Source organism: Cervus canadensis, chromosome 4 (assembly GCF_019320065.1).
Source record: "Cervus canadensis isolate Bull #8, Minnesota chromosome 4, ASM1932006v1, whole genome shotgun sequence".
Classification (NCBI taxonomy): domain Eukaryota; kingdom Metazoa; phylum Chordata; class Mammalia; order Artiodactyla; family Cervidae; genus Cervus; species Cervus canadensis.
In genome coordinates, this window is record NC_057389.1 from 54,557,954 (window position 1) to 54,578,204 (window position 20,251).

At 44.4% G+C, this 20,251-nt stretch overlaps 1 protein-coding gene across 6 annotated transcripts in view; it reads right to left on the reverse strand.

The window, feature by feature from the left end:
• Positions 1-6,724: 6,724 nt before the first annotated feature.
• The window catches only part of ARHGAP26 (Rho GTPase activating protein 26), a 466,314-nt gene continuing 452,787 nt past the window's right edge, over positions 6,725-20,251 (reverse strand). For all 6 annotated transcript variants that reach the window (XM_043465131.1, XM_043465127.1, XM_043465128.1 and 3 more), the window contains one exon: positions 6,725-12,925. In XM_043465131.1, the coding sequence (XP_043321066.1) occupies positions 12,837-12,925 (89 nt within the window). In that variant the 3' untranslated portion in view covers positions 6,725-12,836. The remainder of the gene's footprint in view (positions 12,926-20,251) is intronic.

The following is a 20,251-nucleotide window of genomic DNA, read 5'->3' on the forward strand; positions in this document are numbered from 1 at the left end:
AAGGTTTTTTGATCAGGGGTGTGCCATGATCAAAATTTGGAGGAAAAAAACCTGGAAAATTTTAAAGTGCTATACTAAGTGAGAGCATTAATTTTTTGTGGGCCATGAGTGCTCTCCTTGCCTGTGAAGGTTTTTGCTTGATCTGAAAGTCCTTGAGAAAAGAAAACCATGAACATGTCATTCAGAAGAGTAGCAGCAGGCTATTCTATCGGAGCCTGATTAGATATACCCTTTCCCTTTCAGGGCCTCGAAGTATGTAGCCCCACCCACATGAAGGTGAAGGTCTGAACTCCAAGACACTGGAGTTTCTCAGACTCACATCTGTGGGATGGTTGAACAGGTCTGGGTGCGGCCCCTCGGGTGTGTGAACATCTTTCTTAACCAAGGAGCACTTGATGGCATGCAATTTTGTATCATGATTAGGCATGATTTATGGGCATTCTTTATTACATCTGACTGGGGGGTCCTCGATGAGAATTGCAGGGTGAAATGTCTCAACACTGATGCATCCCCAGGATGAGTCAAATCATCAGCTGATAACTTGAATCAACTGGGGATGGAAGAGTATGGGCAGAGGGCTCTGAATGACACAATTTCATCCTATTCTTATGTGGAGCCGTGGCTTCTTCTGGTCCAAAATGGAGAACAAATGTCAGAATTGAAAAAAAAAGAAAAGATATACTTGCTGAGCTCAGGCATCAAGGTTTCTCTTTTGGTGAACTTATTCCAGGAGTGATCACAATAGAGTAGTCTTGTTCATTTTATATTGCTGTGAATATTTAAAATCTTCTGCTTGTCTTCTGAAGCAACTTTTCTAAGAGGTGCACTACTAAAATCTTTATAAATACTCAACAAAAGTATGAGGGCTTTCAAACAAAGAGAAGTGGCAGACAGAGCTCATGGGAGTCATTTGAGGATGGGGCAGGGGAGGGGACAACATTTACTGAGCTTCCCTGATACAATGACTTCCCCTGCTATGACCTGGAGGCCTTGTCCCAGGACTTTGTCCTGGGATTGTGGATCTCACTAGGTCCTGGACTTGTTCCTGAACCAACCAGTCACTTGGCTGGGTGGATGTGATGATCTCACAGGCCCAACAAGGGCCACAGGTTCACCACTGGATCAAGGATGGATGCCAGCCCACCCAAACCCATGGAACCTGAGTGGGGGACTCCCCAAAGAAAAACTAAGCTGCTGTTAGCATTAGAAGGGGTACTGGCTGCCAAGGAGGCAAAAACAACAAGAAGGCCCTCAGGGTGAGAAGAACTTAAGTACATTTGAGGGCCGAAGCTCCTGAAACCTTCCCCAGAGTTGGGGTAGTGTAGGTGTCTGCCTTTTGAGGTTGAAACTCTGCTCTGTTACTCATTAACTCAGTGACTTTGAACAGGTTACCCAATCTAATATTTGGCTGCCTTTTCTGCAGGAGAGGGTACCAACAGTACCTGTTTGATAGGATTGATTTGAGGATTAAATGAAATGATGCATGTACAACAGTTAGTGTAATGGAAGTGCTCCCTAAATGAAACTTGACTAGGTCACTGTCATCTTGACATGTAACAGGTCAGCTCTACTCCCGAGAGGAGACTTGGGTGAGAGTCAATAAGCAGATCTTAGTGGAACTCAGATATTTTCCGTCTCCTAAAAGCACTCACCCATTGTCTGCTTTTAGTTCTCATGCTCTTTCCTCTCTCTGAATTTTTTAAATCTCGTGAAGCTTAAGAGGGGGTTAAAATGCCCAAAACTCTCTATTTTGGTGCATTAATAGAGCAGGAAACACTGGTTCTCCCACAAGAAGACACATGCTCCTGGGATTTCCCTGGCAGTCTCAGAAGAGCCTGAAGGTCTGTCGTCAGCAGCTGGATCAGGGTGGGAAAAGGGACCGTTTTCAAATTGTTAAATTTTTTTTAAAAAATTTGCACATTATTTATTCTTAGCCAGAAAAATATGGCTGAGCCCTCTAGCAGGGACTGCTTCCTTGCTGTGTCCTCAAGGAAGCTGGAACCAGCCAAAGACTGCAGCTGGAGTCCCCGGGGCTGCCCAGAGAACTGGGAGTGTCTGCACAGGGCTCCACAAGTGGAGACGGGAGCAGTTCACCTACGATGAGTGAGCAAAGGGCTCCTTGGAGGAAAGGTTTTAACACCAAAACATCCTGTTCTTACTCCAGCCACTGAAAAACCAAGCTGTACTTTCTGAAGGGCTCACTACTGCAAAGGGCGTAAAGAGGAGGTTGACATAGTTCTAAGGAGGGAGGGGGCTGATACAGAGAATTGAAGAACCAAGTCAAAAGTGGAAGGAAAATCTTCCACCCCATTAAAAAAGTGTATGTATTTATGTAAAATCACGTCTATCTATAAAGAAATTAAAAAAAAATTAAGAGCATATGGGCTCTAAAAGCAGACCCATGTTGGAATTTCAGTTTCACCACTTCCTAGCTTGTGTGATCTCCCTGATGCTCAAGTTTCCTCATCTATAAAATTATAGTATTTCAGTTCAGTGCAGTTCAGTCGCTCAGTCATGTCCGACTCTTTGTGACCCTGTGGACTGCAGCACATCAGGCCTCCCTGTCCATCACCAATTCCCAGAGTCCACTCAAACTCATGTCCATTGAGTCGGTGATGCCATCCAACCATCTCATCCTTTGTCGTCCCCTTCTCCTCCCACCTTCAATCTTTCCCAGCATCAGGGTCTTTTCCAGTGAGTCAGCTCTTCGCATCAGGTGGCCAAAGTATTGAAGTTTCAGCTTCAACATCAGTCCTTCCAATGAATATTCAGGACTGATTTTCTTCAGGATGGACTGGTTGGATCTCCTTGCAGTCCAAGGGACTCTCAAGAGTCTTCTCCAACACCACAGTTCAAAAGCATCAATTCTTTGGCCCTCAGCTTTCTTTATAGTCCAACTGTCACATCCATACATAACTACTGGAAAAACCATAGCCTTGACTAGGCGGACTTTTGTTGACAAAGTAATGTCTCTGCTTTTTAATATGCTGTCTAGGTTAGTCATAACTTTTCTTCCAAGGAGTAAGCATCTTTTAATTTCATGGCTGTAGTCACCATCTTCAGTGATTTTGGAGCCCCCCCCCCCAAATAAAATCTCTCACTGTTTCCACTGTTTCCCCATCTATTTGCATGAAGTGATGGGACCAGATGCCATGATCTTAGTTTTCTGAATGTTGAGCTTGAAGCCAACTTTTCATTCTCCTCTTCCACTTTCATCAAGAGGCTCTTTAGTTCTTGCTTTCTGCCTTAAGGGTGGTGCCATCTGCATATCTGAGGTTATTGATATTTCTCCCAGCAATCTTGATTCCAGCTTGTGCTTCATCCAGCCCAATGTTTCTCATGATGTACTCTGCATATAAGTTAAATAAGCAGGGCGACAATATACAGCCTTGACGTACTCCTAGTACGTATAGTATTTCATTCACATATTTTAAGGATTCAGTGAGTCACTACATGTATAATAGTATCTGGTACCTAGTAAGACAGTGGTAAATGTCAGCCGATATTGTCACTTATTGAGAGAAGACAGAAGCCTAAAGGTTAAGTGAGTAGGAGTACAATTCTCAGAAAGCCCTTATCTCCTCATGTTACAATCATAGTGATCTCACCTCTCTGTTGCTTTGTGTTTCTTTCTCTCCCTTTCATGCCTTAGTCCTTACTGTCCTTGTGCTTGGGATACTTTTCCATTTGCCTAAGTAGCAAACTTCTATCCATCTTTCAAGATCATCTCCAATGTCACTTGAAGATTTCTCTGGTAACTCTTTCTCAAAGAGAAAGAATCAATCTTCCCTGGGGCCCAAGACCTGCCACACACAGCAAGTGTAGCAATAGCACATGGTAAACTCTTGTTTCTTGTACACTAGTCATCAACAAGGCCAACTGTGAGTTCCCTGGGGACAGAGATCATGATTTATACCTCCTGGTCTAAAGAGCTCCTGGCACATAAGAGGTCATTGTCAAGTGTGTGTTGAATGGGAGCATGAAAATAGAGGGTGACTGCTCTAAAAAGATGATGGCCCCTCTCTAAGGAAATACAGAAAGGAAATGGACCAAAGCTGCATCCTGGGAAACTTCAGTTGGACACAGAATTCCCTTGATGAGAGTGTTAGATACCAGGCCAAGTTCCCATGGGAATGTATGGAATTTCCTCTAAGGGTCTTGAAAAAGGAAGCCTTCTTATTTTAGGGGTGATTCTGATGTGGGTTTGCTTGAAGACAGGTCTCCAGTCTGATCTGAAGTTCATAAAACCACCCATAAGTAGTTCAGATGACTGAGAAGGGTCTTGGCTCTTGGTCAGCTGGTCATCCAGATGGTTTCCTGTGTTAAGCACTAGCAAGGAGGCTGGGAAAGAATGTGGCTGCATGTGTCTGAAAGGAGCCTGGGAAGTCTCTCTCACAAGCCTGAATGCTGGAACACAAATGAGTGGAGTAGCTTGCCAAGGGCCACAATATTACCGTGTGTTCAAGCACCCATGTCTAATGATCCAACTTCTTTCTTTCAACCAGAAGTGTAGAGAAGACATGAAGGAGGGATCAGAGTCCACAGCAGTGCTCTCCTGCCTCCTGTTACTAGGTCAGTCCCAAGGGCCATCCAGCATCTGCCACATGCCAGGTGCCAGGTCCTGTCCTCGTGGAGGTATTAAGAGGGTGACATACAATGCCAAACGTCTGACGACAAATAATGAGTTCACTTTAGGTTTAAAGTACTTTGAAAGGGCAGAATCGTGTAATTAGGAGAAAAGATAGAAAAGAAGGCTGGTTCCCCTTCACTGTCATCCCTTCATCTAACACTGGCAAGGCAGGTATTACTTACCCACATTTTTTAACAGATAAAGGTTCAGAAAACACAGAATAAAGCTAATAATAAAGTATTTTCAATAATCTACTCCCCCAAATGTGAAAGAACATACAGCTATGGTGTTAAAAAAAAAAAAAAAAACTTTTAGTTTTAGGATGCATAGAAGAACAAGAGATCATCAAATGTGATTTGGTGCTTAGAGAAAGGACATATGAATTCAAGTCTTGACTGATTTGCTGGCTGGCCTCGGGAAGGCCTATTGGTTATCTGGGTTTTAGAGAACAGAGGCTTGGGCAGGCCTCCTGGAGTCAATGACACAAGACACTTTACAATACCCAGTGTGACAGGAGTTGCCAGGTGCTGTGGGATACATAAGTCAAGTTTGATCATTTCAACCAAAAACCATCCTGCTTTGGTCCCCACTGGCTGACAATGGCCAGGTAACACAGGGTGACTTTCTGAAAGATGCAGCCTGGCTGGGCATGGCTGCGCACTCTCCCAGGCAATGAGCCTGACCCACCCTGAGCAGGAACTGTGCTGGTTAGAGGCTCCCTTGGCTGCTGTGCAGGCTGAACTCAGGCAATCCTGACTTGCCGGGCACAGTTAATGAATTGCAGCTTAGCACAGTGCTATTAAAAGGAGGGCGAGCCAAAGACACTGACACATTTGGGTAAGAGAGACACACGGTATGAGTGGAGGTTGAGACAGAATCGAGAAAAGAAGGAATGGAAACACTGATTTAACTCCCCAAAGTGCAAATGTGTTTGAGATCGAAGAAAATCTTTCATTTACATGTTTTCAAGTGTCAGTCAAGTCCATGTCTAATCAAGGTGCTCTTAGGATCAATCATATGGCTGGAAATAATAAATGAAAACACCAACCACAAGACATGACACAATTTGAGCTCTGTTCTGAGTGGGCAGTTAAAAGCAACAAGAAAATGAAAATCTTTCCCATTAAAGAGATGTGAAAGTGGAAGTGAAGAGAATCTGGTGGAAAAACCAAGCACATAGATATAAGATATAAATCTGTACATTCATTTCATTCTCCACATGTTGGCAACAGTTGTCTACATGTGCCACTCAGAAGGTCTCACCCAGGTACCCTGTGACCCCACCCATGTATGATGCTTCAGATGCTGGGCCAGTTTTCCAGGGCAGGGTATGAGCTCAGTGAAGGAAGAAGGTGCGGTGAATCTGTGTTGTTCCTGTGGTAAACCAGCCCTTACTAAGTGGCAAACAAGGACAGGATAAACAGTTCACATGTGACTCACATATTCAAACAGGCATCCCTCAGAACCAGGCACCTACTCACTCACCTTCTGCTTGCCCAGGGCAAGCTTCTGGAATCAGAAGCCTTGCCCTCCATCCCCAAAGTCCTGGCTCCCTTGCCCCTCTCCTCCTGGCTCCTCTGCTCTCATAGCAGAAGCTGGGAGTGCACTGTAAACCTGGCTCCCAGGCTGCAAACTCAGGATGTACCTGGAGGGGATGTGATGAATGAGACAACTCAGTAACACGAGCTGGCCCGGGACAACAAGTCACAAGTAACTGATTTATTAATACAACCCTGGGAGACACACCCAGTTTGTGACAGGACTGTCTACACTCTGGCTCTTTGGTTATTCCAGACTGTTAATGGAAGTTCCAGAAAATGGTTGATTTGACAATCGAATTTAGGAAGAATAAAATATGTTTCCCAAGAGATAAATTCAGAAACAGTCATTGGAATGTGACTCTGCAGCTTAATTGTAGTTCACGAGCAGCGGACCTCTCCCTAAAGGAAACCAGAAATCAGCACAGCGGTTGTCGCCAGGGACCACAGGAGACCCACTTGTAACTTCTGATCATGGTCTTTGCTTATTTGAAACAAATATTAAAATATGCATCACATCAAAACAAAACTTTGTCAGAAATTCAAGAGACAAACATACCACCAAATGGAAAAGTCATTTAATGCAAAAATCATACTTCCACTCATTTCACAGAGATTGTCACATAAACCAACCAAATGTAAGAAAGCCAAGTTTCAGAAGTCACTCAACAGAAACTATATTTTCTTTATAGATATGCTTAGTGACATGAAAGCATAGTTTTTTTTTTTTGTTTGTCTGTTCTAAAGCCCGAACATGGCAAAACTGTTTTATGAATAACAGGGGAAAAGTTCTATTCTAGTCACAAGTTACTTTTTAATTAAGAAATAGGATTCTACACACCAGTCAATATTCAATACTGAATTGAAGTTTAAAACAGTGCATTTACGGTTTTTTAAAAAAACATTAAAGTGCCATTTTTAAGTACTTTATTGATATTATATCACACAGCACTTTATAATATACTCAAAGGTAGCCTAAATTATGAACTAAACATGCAAATATTCTCTTCAAAGTAATGGACAAAATGTCTTTTAGAGTGCTTGTGAACACTAGCCTAGTATGAATGACTTACTGTTTATGAGTTTGATCTTTTTTTTCAACATGACTCTTAATAAGTTAATAAGGAATATAGCTGTAGATAGTAACCACCTGATAAATATGAACAAAATTTCAAAATGGCACTTAATTTACATCTTTGATCATTCTGATCATCTGTCAACAGCCTCTCTTGTTTCTGTAATTCTCAACCTTTAAATCTTAAAGGCTGTCAAGGCTCAGCAACTGCCAGCTTATGTGGGTTTCTAGAAGAGAGTCTGTGTCGTTATATATGTAAATGTGAGCTGTACATACACACACACATACACACAAACACATACTAATACAGATACACTTAAGAATCACCAGATGAACCTCTTCTCACAGGTACAAGGTTGACCCTGGCATCTGGATACCCAAAAAAGCTGCATGCAGGGTCTGTTTGGACAATTCTATAGAAATGGTTGATGTGGAAAGGTGCTGAATGTCTTGGCCCCTCCAGGACTGCCCAGGTAATTCTGACACTTTATCACTCCTCTTGGTTCTCACTGACTACACTCAGTAGAATTCTGATGTAATAGTAATTGCTATACTTACATGGGTCCAGGACTGTGCTAAGGTCCTTAGCCTTGCTTGCTAAGGCATTCTGCCTTGAAAGATGTTTTCATCTTGTAGTGTCCTGTAAAACTTTTGTAAAATATTAGTTGTGACCTTTTCATGTGATAGATTTCCCCCCCTATTAAGAACTACATTTATCTTTCTTTAAAAAAATCCACAGTTCTTCAGCATGGTTTATCCCTTTCTGCTACCAGCATTACTTTACACCCAATCTTTTTTCTTCTAAGAATACAAATCCTTCCATTAGGAGGCCACATTTTAGCCAGGGCTGGCTCTGGATGATGTGTGGATTCTCTACATGGCCTCTCCCTCTGCTCTAGGAAGTTCCTTAGTTAGATAGGTACTGTAGGCAGTAAAAAGAAAAAGCTAATTATGACTTGGTGGAGTCTGGTCTCAGGTATGCTCAGGTTTGTGTAAGGTCTCAGGTTTGTGCAAGGTCCATTATTCCATGGCTGTTGTCATTGGGAGGCTACACTTACAGAAAAGTGATTCTGCACCCAGCACACCAGCCTGTCAAACACATTTGAAGCACAAGAAGATACATTTTTTAAATGCCGACACAGGGTGTGTGAGAGGACACACAGCTGACTTAAAAGAGTGGGGAAGGGTTGTCTAGGTAAATAATCACTGTCAAGTTTGCCAGATATGACAGATAACTCCCTAGAAGAACACCCAGGCCATTCCTTTCAAAGTCAGGTAGTCAAGAAGCTGTTGATTTTCCTCAACGCTGGCTACCTACTTGGGTAACATGATTGCTCATAAAACATTCAATGCTAGGGGGAACTGTGAGTGCCATGACAGCCACTGTTGTACCTAGGAGTTCTGTGTCTATAAAGCTGAGTGCTCCAGATTTTTCTTTTGGAAACAGGAGCCAGAAGATGAAATGTGCCAATAGACAGTCATGAGTAGTTGATCGTGTTACTTCAGTTGATTATTTCGGGCTCACTACTCCTCAATCATGGATGTTTTTAGGACCTATACAGTCAAAATAGTTTTTGGTGTCATTGGGGTTGCTGCTTAGATACAAGCTCTCATGGCAGAAGGACCTCCATCTGAGCTATAGGCATGGCATACATAACTGCAGAGTCTTGGCAAACCTGAAATGACACTGTCACTAGCATGACTTTGTGTTGCTAATACCAGTTGGCCAATACCTGATTGTTCCATTTTCTCTCTTTCTCTCTGCCTCTCTATCCAAAAAGGACTCAGCAAGAGGACATGAACTGGAATTATGCTGGAAAAAAAAAACAAAACCCAGTTTGGTCTGACATAAGGAAATACTTATCGTCTGTAGAAATATTAAAAAACCAAGCTAAAACCTGGCTCCAATCCTGGGACACCATGGCTGGCAGTGCTATACAGGATACACGCCTCTATGTTCAGATTTGAAGAGAGAAGAGAATATTATCAGTCTTGAGCAAGTCAGGACTTCACTTGCCTGGGGAGTTGGGGGAAGACTGTGAAACTAATTGTCTTCTCAAGACATGGTATTCTATAGCTATGGAATTCTGGGAGTACCTGGAGGAGAAGTGAGAGACTGATCTTGATGCCCACAGAAGACTCAAGCTATGTCTGCCCACCTGATCCCAGGGCCTTCCAAAAGCAACATGAGACTCCTGGGAAAGCTCAGAGATTTTAGTCCACAGTATTCCACTCTGTTACCCAGTTCACTCCCCTAATCTGCCCTAACATCCCTTCTTCCAAAAGACAAGAGTCAGAAGTGAGGAGCAAAGGTAGTGGAGGGCAAAACCCATTTTCAGTCTTTAAGTTCCTTCTTTTTCATTGGCTCATATTCTGAACAGTGTCTCCAGTTCTGTAGCTGATGGGGAGGAGGGGAGCCTGGCCAGGGAAAGGGAAGCAGAGCAGCCATCTGTCAGGGCCCAGCATTGCCCAGAGAAGCCAGGAAGGGCTCTACCTAAAATTCCCATTGGCGCCAGTCCAATTTCCCTCAGCTTCAAATCAGGGCTAACTGAGGAGGCACGGACATGTTTCCAAAGTGGTCAAGGTGGGGCCAAATGTCTACAGGTGCGCTTCGGTAAGGAGCTCTGAAAGCCAGGGTTTGGACCTTCTGGCCGCCCCCACAGTAGCTCCAGTTAAGGTTCTGATGGGGCAGGTGATCTAAAATGTCAAATGTATTAAAAGCATTATGTTGCACTCTAGTTAGAAAGCACAGTGGTACAGAGTGTGCTGGTCCCCAAGCTGTTCAAAGTCTGCAAGGAGTACATGTATGCTGCCCCTATGTGCCTTTTCTTCTTGGGTTTTCAATAGTAGCGTCCCTGAGTCCTATCTCAGTCTTCTCCAATCTTAATTCTTATTCCCTCATCCATTGGTAGTGTCTCACTTGCTCTGGGTTGGGTAATAGCTGTGTCATCCCTGAGCTGATGGAATGAATCACAACAAACTCCTATTACCTTTAAAGTCATCTAGAAAGCTATAATAGCACAATCTTCATCCCTCTTTGGAGTTTTTTTCTTATTTTGGAGCCAGAGGAAATCTGAGATGAATAAACATGTTTAGGAAAAAAGGAAGAAGCAGCATATCAAGAACTAAATATCCTAAGCCAGTTTTTCTTAGAACCTAGACACACAACATTTGCAAATTTTAGCTTGGACTTGGTTATAAAGCCTTATAAGATGTGCCAGAAGAATAAGATACAAGGAGCACACAATTATCCCATCTTCTGTCCTGGTACTTTGGGGTACCAAGAAATACACCTGAGAAGAAAAATGAAAAAAAAAAAAAAAATCTAACCCTTGGCCTCACCTGTTTAAATCCTGAGCTTCATCTTACTACTGGGTAGGAGTTCTTGGAAAAGTTAATTGCCTGAAGATGCTCTTTCCATCTCCAAAGCCAAAGCCCAAGAAATGCTTAAAAAACCACATCTAGATAAAGAAGACTGAACACCATTCAGGTGCCATGTCCACCACCAAGAACCAGCAAGAATATGTGAAAATATCTTCTTCCTCAAGGCAAGAGAGGGGCTGACCTTGGCTCTCTGTGACCATGTGTCCCCCTCTCTGCCTCATATACACACTTGTTCAGCAATCAAAGCTTAAACGTGTGAAGCAACTAACTTAAAGAATATCAAATATAAAACTTTGCCATATAGTATTTCAAATCACTCTATTTACAAATTTATCTTTTCAAAAAAATGTAAAAGATACAGTAATTCAACACAATTCAAGTTTTTCTTTTCTTCTTTAAAGTTCCCTCAAGAGGAATTCCGGAAGCAGGACACACTCTGGAACATGGCTGCCATTCCTGTAGGGCTCCCAGGGAGCCTGACAGTCCCTCACTCTGGAGTTGGTCTGCCCAGAATCACTCTTGCAGGGACATTCAAGTGTGGAAATACTGGGACTCTCTTCTTTGGAAGCCAAGTGGAGTTGAAATGTCCAAGCCAAACTTCCCCATCCAAGGTGGTCTTCCACAAGACCCAGCCCCTTCTGGTCCAGGAAATCCTCTTTCTCAGAAGGTACCCATCCCACCTTCCATGCCCCAGCCCTGTGGCGTCCTCCTAAATCACAATGGCTTCTGATATTAGTCTCACACCCCAAAAGTCTAAGAAACAATTCCCTTTTTCTGAGTGGCAGTGAACATGTATGTCCTTTTAAACTGGAGGCCACGGGGTTATTAGCTCAGGAGTCATGCCTGAAAACCTCCAGGGGACCAGTGCTGAGCAACACAGGGCATGGCCAGGGGAGCTGGTCAGTGGTAGGCTAGAGGCAGGCAGGGGCTGGAGGAAGGAGAGGTGAACGGGAGGGAATGAGAGAGAGAGAGAGACGGTGTCCCTCTTTAGGAGGCAGCATGTTGCCCTCTAGAAAACAGACATGAGTTGCATGCAAGAACAGAAACATTAAGCCTGTATGTAATTTAATCTCACGAGGTTACTAGTTTGCTCCAAATATATCCTGGTGCTGCTGAAATTCATCAGAAAGGGAACGGTTCTCAGCTGCTATTCCATCTGCCCCCAAGTAGACCTGGTTAATTAAAAGTCACTGAGTTGTGTCCGACTCTTTGCAACCCCATGGACTATACAGTCCATGGAATTCTCCAGGCCAGAATACTGGAGTGGGTAGCCTTTCCCTTCTCCAGGGGATCTTCTCAACCCAGGGATCAAACCCAGGTCTCCTGCATTGCAGGCGGATTCTTTACCAGCTGAGCCATCAGGGAAGTCCAGAACTTGACCAGGTTGTTGGAAAACCATTCAAAAAATGACTGAAAGGGGGAAGAGGCAAAAAAATATGTCATGCAAAGATTTTGTGTTACTTTTTGGTTTGGTTTAGAGTAGGCTGGGTCGCCATGATTATGAGGTGATGGCAGCCCTCGGTGGCAGAGAAGTTCCCAGCTTGGGAGGGGGGTCCTGGAGTGTGTTCTCTTGCATGAGAGGACTGGACAGAATTCTGCTGATGCTGGGCCAATGGCTGCTTGAGAGATGGGGAGATTGGATCTTGTGTAACCAGTGCCGTGACCCCTCTCCATCCTTCATGCAAACAAACAGACCCAGCAGCCTGGAGCACTGCAGGGCTCAAGTATTCAGAGGTGGGGTAGAGTGAGTGTCTACTGTAAACAAAAGCAGTGGACCCAGCCTGGATCTCAGGCCACTGCCCAGCCCTGTCAGAGCTGGCTACACTGCATGCTCTTGGGGACTACTTGTATCTCACTGACTTCCTTTTTCAGAAGGTTGGGGCTTGGATGACTGTGAAAACAAAATGAGCACACCCCATGTAGGGTGCTAAATAAAAGACATGGCTCTGTAAGCCTTTCTCGTGGTTATCAAAATCAAATGGCCTCCTCTGCTGATTTCCTTCTCTTTCTTGCAGTATCACCGCATGTCAGCTGAGATGATCGCGGGGATGTGTGACACCAGAGTTTACGAAAACGTTCGTGCTGACAGGTAGCAGCAGAGTCAGTCACCCTGTATTTCTCAGCGGCAAAGAGCAAGGGCCCACAACACTGGAATCAGCAGTTGTCGTGGATACCGTGGAAAGCTCAGCAGTTCTGCCAGGGCTCCCGGTTAGAGGAACTCCACGTAGTTCTCGGGTATGAGGCCTGTCTTTCCATTCAGAGTCCCCTCCAACCAGCCAGGCTCCTGGGACGGATGCACTGTACGGAAGTGAGCAGAGAGAGAAGATGACGTTACACATAGGGCAAGGGGCGGGATACGGACCGCGCTGGTGTGGAGGAAGCGTACAGATCGAGTGCCGTTGCTCGTTAAGGAACATAATTCTTGAATTTGTTTAAACCAGAGGTTTTTCACCCATTGGGGGGACCTGGTGAAGGTCATTCTGAACTTTCTCCATAATTAAAAGGAGAAAAGACACAGACACTCAAATTCTACTTACAATTTTAGGAGTTTCATGGACTTTGCGAAGTTCCTGGTTTTAACTATAAAGAAGTAACATTTCAATTTTTTAGGCTAGAGGTCACAGTCATTATATTCCCTCTCTATATTTACCTAGGTATCCATCCATCCATGTACTCATCTACCCACCCAGTGCTGACTATGTACCAGACAAAGTACCCATGGAGGACTGCTGAGAACTAGTCCTTAAAGATGTCTAGCTCCTAATCATTTTACTTCCCTTCAAATCCTGACCCTCTGCTTCCAATTTTCTTGCAAATTCCCTCTGCATTTTTAAAAAGTATCTTATAGTGTTTGAATGGCCCTCTCTTGTTTCCAACCATACCCTTCCTTAGTTTTCTTTCTTGTTCTCTACAGTTTTCCTCTTTCCTATATACAAGTCTGAAAGCTGTCCTCTCCCTCTCTATTGCAGTTTAGAAAATTTCTACCCCTTTGATTTTTCCATATCCAAAGACTACATACCCAATGTTCTGTGATATGACAATCCATCTCCATGGAAACCACTGTGACATTGTAAAAATTACACACACAATCCAGCTGAATCCGCAAAGCAGTCAACAGCAGGAAGGGAGAAAGAAGGGATCATGGACTTGGGAGAGGGGGCTGTACATGTTTGTGAACTGGGAATATACAAATCACTCTTGGGTGAGGCAGGATATTTGCTCCTAACATTTTAGGAAAACACCAATTTTTCCAAGATTGTTTGGAGAGAATGAATTCCCCCCTATTCCCTTCCTAGGCTAATTAAATGACTTCCTGAGTTCATCTTAGAAAAGCATTTCCACCCCCAACACTACAATACAGCACTAGTTTTGGTCTGTAGGGAAAGAAGGAAGAACAGAGACCAAACAGACTAAATGTAGAAGCAGCAGAAGGATCGCCACTGAGGCTTACAGAAGATCAGTGTCAACCTTGGCTAGATTTTGAAGGCTTCTGTAGGTAAAGACAAGATCAAACACCTATGAGCTGGCCTTCAACATGTTTGCATGCTTTTGTTTCTCTAGGAATAGATCCAAGTAGCAAGGGTACTTTGGATTCATGACACCACACAGGGAGGAGTCTGGGAGAGAAGTTCCATGGACGAAAGAAAGAACGCAACACAGCTTAAAAGCAATGCAGCGTCTCCAACGACCAAGCTCTCTCAGCCCACCACTGAAATGCTAGCACCCAAACACCCCAGCCTCCTGCCCATCTATCCAGCTGATACTGTCAAGATTACTTCAGTTTCTTCAACCTATCAAGTGGTGATTAAAAAAAAAACAAACACTCTCTTCCCCTCGGTGGACTCTCTTGGAGGTTCAGGAGCCAACACGGAGAAAGCACAGTAAATGCTCAGCATGTGTGAGTCAGTAGGAGAGCCTGCATCATTTGACCAGTAATTTGGACTGGTCAGCAGGACTTTCCTGGTCAAACCTGAGTCTCAACAACCTGGTTTCAACAACTACCTAAGCTGGGGGAAATCTCAAATGTTCAGAACCCAAACCAAACAAATCAAACTCACTCCCATAAACAAAAGACCTAGAAAGAATAAATCAACACACAAATTAAAAACCCAAAAAAGTCACCTCCTATTTAACAGCAAAGCTCCTCGCTGAGTTGCTGTTCTACTGGATGCACTGAGTCCATCTCTTTCAGACTCTCTCCGTTCCTGTGTTCAAACACAGTTCGGGTGCAGAGATTGTAATGTGTGCAAACATTAGAAATGGAATTTGCAGAATAAGGGAAGAATCAGAGGGGACAAAGGAGGCCCTCCAAACTAAAGAACGAGAGAAATGCCATGGGGGATGGCAGAGGATGATGAAGCCTTTGGGTCAGACTGCTGACTCAGTGCAGTCAGCAAGCTAGGCCTCACTAGGGCATGGTACCAGACCAGGTGCAACAGAACCACCTGCACAGTTATTAAAACTGCAGATTCCTAGGCCTCATGGCATGTCGGTTACAGCAGAATCTCGAGGAGGGGGCCCAGGGATCTGCATTTTAACTCATTCAGAGAAAGTTATGACTTCTCTGTGCCAAAATGCCCCTGCAATGAAGTGATAGTAAGAACTGACGAAGAAAAGAGGCCGCCCCACAACCCCCAGGTTTCTGTCATCTTTTGTTTCCCTTCCTCGCACTTCAAGGCTCAGTTGAAGCCCCACCTCGTCCATAAATATCATCATGGAATGCCATCTACCTGCTCCCTCCCTTCCCCAGGTTCCTGGAACTCTCATCATATATACCGCATATTATTCATAGGTCTTACTAATGCTGTTGAAATGTGTTAAGCTTGTTTTCCCTAACTAGTTTTTCAGTGCGTTTTAGTTTGTATTCTATCATTCAACATACTTCACTGACTCTCTTCTCGTGAATTACAATGAAAGAAGCCAACACCTACAAATGGTGACTGGGAAACAGCCATGGACTCAGAGACGGACTCATTTAATCTTAAGGATCCTACCTTGTACTACTATTATCGCTATTTTATAGCTGAGAAAAAATTAAGGCTCAGAGAGGTAAACTGATTCATGCAGGGGCACCACGTTAGAACCAGGATTTGAACCCAATTTGTTTGATCCCAGAAACCAAGCCCTCTTCCACTTTATCACGCCCCTAACCAACCAGAGGAGGTGATCCTTGAGAATAAGAATGATGGTGCCCATGGAGACTAACTGGTGGGCCCTTTGCTAAGTGCTCCCCCTGCAGGACCTCTTTTCATCTTCACCATGTCTACAGAGTTGCTCCTGCTGTTATCCTCATGTTACTAATGAGAAACAAAGACTCAGAGAAGTTAAACTTCTAGTCCCAATTACAGAGCTGGCAGATGGTGGAGGTGGATCTGAACTCAGGACATCTGACCCCAGGCTCTGAGGCGTTAAGCACTACCCCTTTGGCCTAGCCTAATGCTCCCAGGGCATTGAAGATGCTTGTAAGTACTTGTTGGGTTGAATCACACCAACATCCAACCTTCTGAATTGTACCAGTGTCCCCTATGCTATATAAACACACAAGGTGTTGCAGTGAGCTGCCTGGGCAGCTCTCCAGCCCAGCAGGCATTATAACAAATAAAAGCTGCTGCTGACATGGCTGTGCTTACTGCCAACTACTCTCTCTCTGCTCAGTCCATATTCACATCATACACCCCTGCTCGGGCAACTCACGCTCTCCCAGCTCCTTCACTCACGATGGACAAGGAGCAACTGTGTGCCCAAGATCCTGACAGCAGGCTGCCCCAAGGTGAAGCAGCACTAGCTGGAGGAGTGCAGACCCCTGTGTGGTTGAATGAGTGGACTCATTTAACAAATGTTACTTCAGCACCTGCTACGTGCCACATTCTGTACACAGTACAGAACAAGAAGAGACTCTGCTCTAGGGGAGAGGCCATCTATAGTAAGTAAGCATGTAATTTTAGGTAAACTGATGAGGAGAGAATGAGACTAAGATAGGGATATGGATGGAGGGCCAAGAGTTTGAAGAGTTAAAACCTAAATAATGCAAAGTGGATGGCCACGCAGTGGGTAATGCAAGTGAGAGGCCCCAAGATGGGGAGAAGCTTGTTGTGATTTCAGAACAGTGCTGTGTAAGTTTTTCTTAAAAAGCCAGATCATCAGTGTCAAACTACTCAAATCTGCCACTGTTGTGCCACAGATAATATGTAAACACAAGGCGTGGGTGGCTGTGTCCCAGGGAAGACTTATTTACAAAAACAGTCAGTGGCAGGTCATAGTTTGCCGACCCTATTTAAGAACATAAAGAAGGACTCAGAGGCTGCTATGTATCAAGGGAGGGGAAGAGCGGGCCAGAGGGCAGGGGCGGGACCTGGAGGACTTCGTCAATAATTCTAAGAACAACACGAGGCTACTGGAAGCAGGAGAACAACATGATGTGACTTCCATTTTTAAGTGATCATCTGGCTGCTGTGTAGCGCCTGGGTAGTGGGGCAGGAGTAGATGCAGTAAGACCAGTTAGGCAGCTGGTAGAAATGCCTGGAGAGGCTGGGGAGGCTAAAAGACTCCACTGAGAAATTCTCTTGGGAACCCCACTGCCTGAGATGTCCTTTATCAGCAGAGGAAATCTGGGGTGGCCCTGCCTGCACTCACCCCTGCACTCTACCCCAGGAAGGAAGGATCTGACCCATCTCACATCTGGATAAAAGCATCCCAAGAACCCAATTTTAGTGAATGCCATGTGAATTTCCAGGTATCACTAGTCGTACTGCTTCTAGATGACTAATGTTCCTGGGAACACCAGTTTTTCTCTTTCCAGTTACTGTCTGAGGTGCTCTTGGTAAAACGCACAGTTTCCTAGTAGACTGGCAAGGGCTGCCACTGGAGTTACTTCCGAGTATTGCGCAGCCGTTACCCACTGCACAAAGTCCAAGAGCTGACTGGGCAGCCGCTCCAGATTCACAGGGGGCCCCTGGAATCCAGAGGCCTGGAGATTAAATCATTACAAACAACTGACTTTCCCCTCAAGGAGCCCCTCCCTCTTCATCCTCTTTTCTGCTTCTTGATCCTGAGAAAGACAAGACACACAAACACACACACACACACACACTCACTCACTCACTCATTTATTCTAATGCTGTCATTAGAAAACTTCCTTCTCATTGATCTGATGATTTAATCTGACAGCTACAGAGCTTGCCACTCACACTGCTAAGGCCTTACCTAGGCTCTTCAGCAACAAATTGCTGAGCGAGAGAACAAGGAAGAAACCTCTCTGACATGTGAATAGTTCTTTTCTTTAATGTCTACTTTTTTTTCCTAAAAAGGCAAAGGGATGGAGCAAGTAGGGTCTAAATAGCATTTTCTAAAAATTGGAAGTCATAAAACATTACCAACCAACTAGATTAAAAACTAGATCGACATTTTGTCAGATCCTTCTTTGACTGCAGCTCAGTGAACACTGAGAGGTGTTGTCTTCAGGGCTTACTGTGGCCTTCTGCCTTTCAGGGAATTGGAAAGGTCACTGGCATTGCTGGTTAAAAATAAACTAGTGTCAGTAATGCTGCTGGGATCCCCGGAGACCACAGGAAGGCCAGGTAAGTACTCTGCCTCTCTCCTGCTATCATTGGCCCTTGTGGGGTGAAGACAATTACTGAATTGAGGGGCGGGAGCAGTCACAGAACCTGCTGGGAAGGGGAGGACTTGGCAGTTAAAAATCAAGTATCATTTCTTTTTTCAGTTGGCTAGTTAAACTACTTCAAAAAGGAGACTTAAAAACTAAAGAAGCAGGGAATGCCAAATGTATAATCCTGCTGGAGATCAGTTGGGCAGTTCCTTCAACAATTAAACATAGAGTTACCATGTGACCCAGCAGGCCCATGCCGTGGTATATCACCAAAGAGAGTGGAAAATCTATGTCCCCACAAAAGCTTGTGTGAAGATGTTTATAGCAGCATTACTCATAAAAAGAGCCAAAAAGTAGAAATAATAAAAATGTCAATCAACAGATAAATGAATAAACAAAATGTGGTATATCCATGAAAAGGAATGGAGTTCTGAGGCATACTACAACATGGATGATGTTGAAACTATAATGCAAAGTGAAAGAAGTCAGTTACAAAGACCCTGTATTGTATAACTCCGTTTACATGAAACATCCAGAGCAGGCAAATTTATATAGTGCCAAAAAGTAGATGAGCAGATATCTAGGTGGGATGGAGCAGGCTTAGGATAAATGAGGCATGACTGCTAAAGGGAGCAGAGTTTCTTTGGGGGTGATGAAGATATTGTGGAATGAGGTAATGGTGATGGTTGCACAACTCTAAATATACTAAAACCCACTGAAATGTACATTTTTAAATGGGTAAATTACATGGTATATGGCTACCTCAATAAAGTTGTCTAAAAAAAAAAAAAAAAAGGAAGAAGGCTGAACTCAGGAAGAGGAGTCCCAAACAAGACACACATGCTTACACAGACCTTTTGTGAGCTTAAACCCACTCTGCCCCGGGATCAGGGGTCCTCTGTGTTGTCAGAGTGAATAGCTGATAGGAACACACCAGGCCCTTGTCCATCGGGGTACTGTAGTGAACTGTGGTTTAGAAGACAGACTTTTAAGCTCTGGATTTACCGCCAGATGTGGGGACCTCTAAATTCTTGCTCATGTACGTACAGAAGCCCCTTCCCTGCTGACAGCATAGCACCAGAGCCCATGCATGCAGCCCACTGATTTGTCTGCCATGAAAACTGTGTCATATTATGGCTGGGCTGTGATTCCCCCGCACATGGGCCTATTCACAAGGGACACTTGCTGAGGACATGGCTTTAGACAACCTTCAGTGGACTCACTTCATCTACAGGTGTGCCAGAACCTAAAAGCTCCAGCTGCTGACAGGAGAGATGGCTTGGCTTGCTGTCTGTATACCTTGATTTTTAAAGAACCCAAATGAAAGTTAATAGAGCAAAGGTTTAAGGACAGTGCTCTGGGGACTTTGAGAACCATACATGAGGAGCTATGGGCTCACTCCCAGCCCTGCCGGCTCAGATCAAGGGCCACCAAGTGTGACCTGGGAATTCCCCAGGTGCTCTGTGACCTGTTTCCCATTTTATCTACTCAAGCCTGATTATTATCTCTGCCATGCTGAAGGCAGGAGCTGGCCACACAGTGGGGAAGCCCCCTTGCATACGGGTGCACTCAAGGCTGGTCCCCAGGAGCCCATCTCTGCTCTGGCTGGGACCTCAAGGCCCTTACAGAGAGCCAGGATCTGGGGTGTTGAGGTGCAGTACCTACTGCCCAGCTGAGCAAGCCAGAGCTGGGTTGTATTAGCAGCTAAGAAGGAAAACTGTCATTGTAAATGATAAGAGCATCAGGGCCTTTCTCTAAAACAGACCTAGTGGAATGATGATCATCATTAACAAAAGCAAGACACGGAGAGCTCACTGTGTGTTGAGTACTACTTTAAACATGTCATGTACACTACCTCAGTCTTCTCTCACATCCCTCTGTTCTCTCTCTATGACAGAGAGGACTGAGGCACAGAGAGGTTAAGTCACTGCTTGAGGCCACACATAATCACGTGGTCAAGCCAGGGATTGCGCTACAGTGGCCTGAATCTCAAGTTCAGGCTGTCCAGTGCTACATGG